Consider the following 8483-nt stretch of genomic DNA (forward strand, 5'->3'; position numbering starts at 1 on the left):
GTGTGTGTGTGTGTGTGTGTGTGTGTGTGTGTGTGTGTGTGTGTGTGTGTGTGTGTGTGTGTGTGTGTGTGTGTGTGTGTGTGTGTGTGTGTGTGTGTGTGTGCGTGCGCATTTGTGTCTGTGTGTGTGTGTGTGTGTGTGTGTGTGTGTGTGTGTGTGTGTGTGTGTGTGTGTGTGTGTGTGTGTGTGTGTGTGTGTGTGTGTTTGTGTGTGTGTGTGTGTGTGTGTGTGTGTGTGTGAAAATAGGCTGGAAAATATGGATTGGGGCATCAAATCTTTTGACTCCATAATTTGCCCACAGAGCATCTGTACATTCTTCATCCTCAATGAAAGAAAAAAAGAAAAAGGAAAAGAAAAAAATCCAGCAGCCTTTTTTTTTTGCGGCGTGCCAGCCGAGGAAAAGGCAAATTATTGAGTGCCTTCATCGTTTTGGGGAGTGTGTTGGACAGCGGCGGTCTAAGCCAAAAACTCAGTGAAGTATTCCTAAAGCACTTGTAAACATGTTTACTGCCGAACAAGAGGGCCTTTAATAAAAAATATCTTCACAGAAGCGGCTATAAGACAGTAGCTCGAGCTCAAAACGAGGTTTTAAAAGCTGTTTACTACATGGGTAAATCCAGGCAGCCAGAGCCATAAATTGATGATGTTTTTGAGAAGACTCATTCATCCAGGCTATGCTGTCCAAAGGATGTGCCAGTGGTAAGAAATTGAACTCATTTTTTGAAGAGTAAAAAACATTGAGTTCCTTATCCAATTAGCCTTATATTTTGTCCCAGTTGCTTATGCCTAAACCCTTTTGTTTCGTGAGTATAAATGAAGGTGAAGGCAGATGAAATCTATGCAGACACCAGTAACACATGAAATAATGACCTAGCATGCAAAAATGTTTTCTCTCAAGAATGTTTTTTGAGATACAAAAGATGCCTTGAAGTGGCACTACATAATTTTGTGCACTACATAATTTTGTACCCAGTTGTGCTTGAGTCACACTCAGGCCCAATAGCAATCTTTTTTTTCTTTCTTTTTAAAAATATACTTTTTTGGGCTTTATATGGCCTTTATTTGACAGGACAGCAAAGGTAGTGAGTGGGGAGAGAGAGGTAGGGAAGGATCGGCAAAGGACCCAGGCTGGGAATCAAACCCAGGTTGGCCGCACATCAAACGAGTGCTCTACCTTTTGCGCCACGGTAGGGTCACCCAATAGCAAACTAACCGCGCGAATAGACCAGGCGCGATGCGATTCAAGCGACAGAGTGCAGCAGCAAGCGATACGAGCGATTGAGGAGACTAGAGTATGTCCGTACAGGCAGAAGGCAAAGCATTCAAGCATTCCCATTGGCTATGGTCACTGACCTCTATACAGTCATTGGCTGTCGCGGCTTGTCGCCGAACCGCGTCATAGAAAGTTGAAAAGATTTCAACTTCAAATTGTCATGCTCGTCGCGCAAATCGCTCTAGTGTCCAGAATCGCTTTTGTCGCGCGACTCAATACAAAGTCAATTACTTCCGTCGCTCGCCTCGCTCAGATCGCCGCTGGTGTATTTCTGCGGTTACACTGATTTACCCACAGGCCCTTCCCCCGATGAACCAAAACAAAAACGTAAACAACTTGCTTCACTGATGCAATAAGCTCCTTAATTTGGTCCGCCCACGTCTGGGTCAAACTGGCCATCCTTGTCTGGGTCAAACTGGACTGCGAGTCCTTCACATGTTTTACTGCACGGTAATGTCAGCACAACACAACCCAGCCCAGCAGCAGGCTATGAAGTAAATCTCGAGTGCACGTCAATTCGTCCACTGTTCAAACACTACTCCCATACTAATGTCAACACATCGTTTAAGCCAGGATTAGTAGCCATGAGACCCATGGCGCTTCTGCCATGTTGTGCCCTTACAGTCAGCAAGAATACGCGTTTGTTAGAGAGTGAGTTGATGGCAGGATGTCAGTGGTGCTTACTCTTCGTAGATGGCCTGGAACATGGAGTAGCGGGTCTGGAGGCGGCTGGATGAAGTGGCTGCCAGTAATGTTAAATGGTGCGGCGCCCACCACTCACTCAGTCATGTGAATACAGGTCTGATTCGAAACCCCCCACGAGTCTACAATACTACAACCCCCTGACAGGGAAGCCAACAGGGGCGGGGGGGCAAAGGGGTCAGTTGTCCCGGGCCAGGAAGAAAGGAGTCTCAGAACTGGGTCCTCATTACATTTGTATGTACTGAATGTACTGTATGTATTGGAGCTCTTTCAGATGACTTTGTCCTGGGCCCGGCAAAAGTTGTCCAACCGCCCACCTCATACCCCAGTGAAGAAAACAACATGCTTCAGAGGGCATGAAAAATAGATATGTTGTCCCTGGAGGATTAATACAAACACACACTAGGCCTCTCACACAGCCATGACATGTCTCCAGACACAAACACGAGAGTCGCCGTTCCAAGCAAGTGCGCACAGTTGGGCGTGCATTACACGCATGCTCTCACAGTCACCAGCTGAGAGTGGAGCTACTTCCATTAGCCACACACATAAACACGCTTGTACACAAACCCACCTTCACATCCGCAGCCTCCCTCTGCGTGCACACACACATGCACACACACACACACGCGCGCGCGCGCACACACGCACACGCACACGCACACGCACACACCGATGCCCCACACAACAGTTTATGGTGGCTGGGTTTATTCCAGGCCACAGTAGAGTGTAGCAAGGCCCAGCGAGTTCCCATGATGCAACACACCTCTCACAAATAAACAAATGAAGTGAGCTAAGTTTCTAGGTGCTGTGTAAATGCAGTTTGTGAGCTTACTGGACACTAAATACGTAGTACAAAAAGAAACAAGGTCCACTGACCTACGTCATGTCCAAACGCACTAAAGCGCAAACCTGTTTCTGAGAGACAGACAGGCAGACCGACAGACAGACCGACCGACCGATCAACATACAGTAGTATGCAAATACAGTACTTTTGTGGTTTACTCATGAGAGAACACATGAGATAGTTCCATTCTTCGTTCATGCATGTTTATTTTGAAATTGGAAAATGAGAAAAGAACAGGCTTCAAATTTGATTTGGAATGACAAATTAATGGAAGGTGCACAGATTCAGCAGGATTTCTTATGATATTCCACACATGTGATGTATAAGCTACTCTAATATCAGAGTTAGAAGGACAGTGTATTTGCATGTCTGTGGTAACACGCAATTAAGTGGGTTGTAACGCGTTCAGTTGGCAGATAAGGACGTAATTTTCCTCTTCAGAAACTGATTGATGTGTCTTGCTAATCACAAGATAATTCGAAGAAGATGGACATCTTCATCAAGAAGCGGTCCATCTGATACAGAAATTGAGGGATATGTGGAATGCCTATCCTCAAAAAGGACATTCAGCATGGGGAAAAAAGAATCTCCCCATTTTGCGCTCCACACTCCTTCATGGAAATAAAGTCGTTGTTTGGACTCGCTAATTCCCTAAAGACAGCTTACTTCAGCTCTAATATAAACTGTCCATGAACAATCTCTCTTTCTCTCTCTCTCTCTCTCTCTCTCTCTCTCTCCCTCTCTCTCTCTCTCTCTCATCTGTAAATAATTAGGTAGTGCAGTGTTCCCTGAACGCTTATCAAACTCTCCCTATTTATTGTTGTTTCTGCAGTATCTGGTATCTGCACAATGCCACAGGGAGAAAGAAGAGGAAAGAGAATGGAGAGAGGAGAGGAAAGAGGAGAGACCAGACAGAGATGATAGGAAAGGAGAGGAGAGGAGAGAGTAGAGAGGAGAGGGAATAGTGCAAAGAGAGGAGAGGAGAGGAGAGGAGAGGAGAGGAGAGGAGAGGAGAGGAGAGGAGAGGAGAGGAGAGGAGAGGAGAGGAGAGGAGAGGAGAGGAGATGAGAGGAGAAGAGAGGGGTGGAAAATGTCTGGGTTTCCACTGATGCCATGTGACTTTGTCACGTTTTTCACTGTTTGGATTGTTTTGATTTGGTTTGGTAACCCAGACAAGAACATGGCTAGGGCACGATTCTGGACATGGGACCAGACATTCCTGGTGCTGGTGAGGAATCAAACACAGCAGGTCCACATCATCAGGTCCTGGAAGAAGACATGAAATGTTCTTGGAGATCCACAAGATCATGAAGTCTTCGGACTGGAATGTGCTTTGTTGCAAGATGGCAATGCCAACAAGCTGTGCATACTGATAACTGATGCTGTATCTATCTTAAGATTCATGACATTATGAACGAGACATATGATGGATAAATGGCCATAATAAAGTGGCACAAGCATACAAAGGATATTCCATCAATCTTTCCATGAGAAGAAGGCCAATAGATGTGCATACTTCTGGAAGAGAACACTGTACTTAAATACACTCACGTCACAGACATGTGCACAAATGCATGCGCACATACACACAGGCACGCACAAACACAAACCAACCAAGGTAAGAGTAGCCATTGTCCCCATACAGTGAATATATATATATATGCCAGACATACCAACTGTAGCATACTACTGCAAACAGCTCTGTGACAACAGAGAGCAGCCACAAGTCCTCTGCCTCGTCTTACCACCAGCTCAGTCTATAAATCTCAAACTTGAAGGCCTTTGGCTATAAAGGTTCGGCACACGCGTGCTGCACAGACACATCACACACATGCAGGCTTACTTCGGCTGCCGTCACAGACATGGGGGCCTCACTGCTGTCTAATTGAGGACACTTAACAAGCCGCCTGTGTGTGTGTGTGTGAGTGTGTGTGTGTGTGTGCGTGCGTGTGTGTGTGTGTGCGTGCGTGTGTGTGTTTCTGTCAGGTTAGACAGTGAGTCTGTTTTGTCTCAGCCAGCAGTAGTGGTAGCTGTCCACACACACACACTCACACACTCACACTCACACACACACACACACACACACACACACACACACACACACATGCAAAAGAAACACACGCACAGACACATGGTTCCCATTAGTGAAGCGCTCGGTGAACACAGTGCCGGCGAAACACAAATTACCGTGGTCGAACAGCGTCAGAACCAGGACCAAAACAAAAAAAAACCCTTTGGGCTGACGTGCCGACGGTTCCAGACTCCAGAATCTAGCTCGTCCTCTGCGGCTATTCTCTGTTGGCTAATGACAGGAAGGAAGAGGTGCCAAATTGTTCAGGTGTCGGTTGGATGGCACAGAGGTGTTAGTCGTGATGTGGGCAGTGGAAGACGTGTAACCGCAAAAACCTGAATCTTCACAGATCCACGGCAGAAGAGGAGACTGGAAAAGTTCTGTTCCAGGGCAGAGATATTTCTTGATTCTTTTTGCTAAACAAAACATTACCTCAGCAGAAAAGTTGCTCCAGCTCTGAGCATACTGTCATGTCTTGCAGAAACTGATGCAAGTGGAGAAAAACTGTGAGCAAGTGTATGAGGGTGACTCTCAGGTCTGGTGACTAACAAGAGAGTTGATAGCAAGTCATTATTAGGATAAGCAATTGGAAAGAGTTTCATAATCAGAGCAAATGCCAGCAGCAACGTGTGTGCAAATGGCACATTTTTACCTTGTTTCTATTTATGTTGTAATGGATTTGTTGAAACTACTATACTTGTGTCTGCTGTTGTCTTGTCTGAGTCTCTGTCACAAAAATGTCACTATATCTCCACAAAAGACTAAATTATGTGTCCATAGTCAGTTGTTTTATTACTCCGGTTTCAAATTTGCATTAGCCTACTCTCTTTTTACGTGTGTGTCACTGTTTGGTTTGTTGTGTTATGCCTATACGAGGCTCATTGCACTGTGGCCATGGAGACTAGATGTTTATAATATGTACTTCTGGTTTTGAGGCTTTGATTTTTATGTACGTCTATAGTTCAAGTACAGTCAAATTTCGACAAAATGCAAAGAAAACAATAGCCCAAATGGACTCACCTTCGGTCCTACTGGTCCGTCAAGCCCAGCGCGGCCCGGAGCCCCAGGCTGTCCCTACACAGCACAAAAGAAATGGACACCGTCTTAAAACACAGAGCAAAAATCGATCCCTCGCCCCCGAGTGCCAAAGCAAACATAATTATAGCGATTAACCCCAACACCCACTTCTAGCTAAAAGGGAGCAAAAAAGCGAGAGAGGAGGCTGCTGAAATGAAGATGGGAATGGAGAAAACAGATTTCCCTCTTTTTCCATATTCTTTTCCTCTTTTAAGATGTCATCTGCTTTGGATATTACATTTCTGTTCTTGGAAAGCCCTGGTCTGTTGTACAAACAAGACTTCATTAACACATGCATTATATTCAGGAGTGAAACTGCAAATGGATGACACAGTACTCTGTCTAGATTTGTGCAATATGGCAATCTACAGGGTATATTGAAGAGTGAAGTGTGGGTCACCAGATCAAACAAACATAAACAGCTGACAGCAAAGCATCAAGGATATCTGGGCTTCCATAACTCCCATGCAATGCCTCTGCCATCTTAACATTGACAATGTTAAACGCATCATGGCAGTGATTAAGACAAAGACAGTCCTAACCAAGTATTGAACATTGACATGTTATGTAGAAAGTACCAAATTTCAACTGATTTGATGTGACCTGAATTACTTTCTTTTTTTCTGAAGAAAATGGTGATTTTATTTACAATATTCTAATAATGTGAATTCCTCAATTCATGGTTGTTTGGAGCTGGAAGGCCAAAACATGTAAAAATGAACAAATTAATGATTGCAATAGTAAAATGTGGGAAATGCATCCTTGCAATCCATGGAAGCTAAACATTATTGATGGAATTATGGAAATAAATGAACTTTTCACGGTATTCTAATTATACGGTTAGGATCTGTATATCCGATGCAGCTTAAATAAAACGTACGATTTGTCCGGCTTCTCCTTTCGGTCCTGGAAATCCCCTTTCGCCTGGCAATCCCTGAAATACATCACAGTCACGTGTAAATGTACTGTCTTTCGGCAAAATGTCACACCATTTATTTCTCTGTTTCAGTGGGGTACCATATCTAGAGCTGGTTTAAAAAAAACATGACTGTCTCATCTGAAAACACATCATGAGGTCATTGTGAAAATACGATTACCCTTTTTCCTGGCATTCCAATGGACCCCAAGTTGGATCGTGAAGCGTTGGGACCCTGGAATGGACAAAAAGGACATCAGTGGGTTTGGTGTGCCATGCACACACACACACACACACACACACACACACACACACACACACACACACACACACACACACACACACACACACACACACACACACACACACACACACACACACGCACACACACACACACACACACACACACACACACACGCCACATACACACACACACACACACACACACACACACACACACACACACACACACACACACACACACACACACACACCAATGGAAACTGAATGGAACAGGCAAGAAGACAAGCGTGGGTAAGGCGGTCTGAATTTGAAGTATTTTTGGCTCACACCACTGTAATGTTTACCCTGAGTCGTTCCCCATCCCTTGCACTGCCTCAATAGTTTTGATATGTTACAAGTAAAAATAAACCTGTGGCCTCCCTCATGTGTTCTTTTTAAAGAAAATACTACACCTCCACCATCTAGACATCTAGTCATTGTATTATTCTCACAGCATGCCCAGCCATTATACTGTATTTGAAAATAGCTCACCAAGTTCCAACACACACACACACACACACGCACGCACGCACACACACACACGCACGAGTGCACGCGCGCACGCACGCATGCATGCAGGCACGCAGGCAGGCAGACAGGCAGGCAGGCACACACACACAGACACACAGACACACACACACACACACACACACACGCACACACACACACACACACACACACACACACACACACACCGCCTCTGTTATAGCCACAGCCAGCATAGAGGTGTGGGGTTGGGTCATTCATGGTGGCAGCTAATGGAAGGTTCTGGTTGTGCTCTTACCCGGTGTGTGTGTGTGTGTGTGTGTGTGTGTGTGTGTGTGTGTGTGTGTGTGTGTGTGTGTGTGTGTGTGTGTGTGTGTGTGTGTGTGTGTGTGTGTGTGTGTGTGTGTGTGTGTGTGTATGTGTGTGTGTGTGTGTTTGTGTGTGTGTGTGTGTGTGCGCGTGCGTGCGTGCGTGCATGTTCTGGTACAGGTCTTACCTTGGGTCCCGGTGGGCCAGGCATCCCCGGAACACCCTGTTCCCCTCTGTCGCCCTGGAAACAAAAAGACAAACAAAATGGGAGTGTTATCATGGTGATCATCAACTAAATAGAGTAGCATCAAAGTGTGTTGTAGAGTAAAGCCTACCACCAGTATTTCGAGCATCATCCACATCTCTTATTATTAAGAGATATCAAGTCAAGTAGGTTTTATTGTCAATTTCTTTACATGCACTGGTCATACAAAGAATTTGAAATTACATTTCTTGCTTTCCCATACAGACATAGACTAATCTAGGTAAGGACATAGACAGTATAGACATAGACAGTACT

At 45.1% G+C, this 8483-nt stretch overlaps 1 protein-coding gene across 1 annotated transcript in view; it reads right to left on the reverse strand.

The window, feature by feature from the left end:
- si:dkey-225n22.4 (collagen alpha-1(XXI) chain) overlaps positions 1-8483 on the reverse strand; it is a 107442-nt gene that overhangs the window by 55834 nt on the left and 43125 nt on the right. Inside the window, 4 exon segments of the mRNA XM_063206689.1 lie at positions 5914-5967; positions 6851-6904; positions 7068-7121; positions 8151-8204. Of these exon segments, the coding sequence (XP_063062759.1) occupies positions 5914-5967; positions 6851-6904; positions 7068-7121; positions 8151-8204 (216 nt within the window).

The sequence above is a fragment of the Engraulis encrasicolus genome, chromosome 9 (assembly GCF_034702125.1).
Source record: "Engraulis encrasicolus isolate BLACKSEA-1 chromosome 9, IST_EnEncr_1.0, whole genome shotgun sequence".
In the NCBI taxonomy this organism is placed as follows: domain Eukaryota; kingdom Metazoa; phylum Chordata; class Actinopteri; order Clupeiformes; family Engraulidae; genus Engraulis; species Engraulis encrasicolus.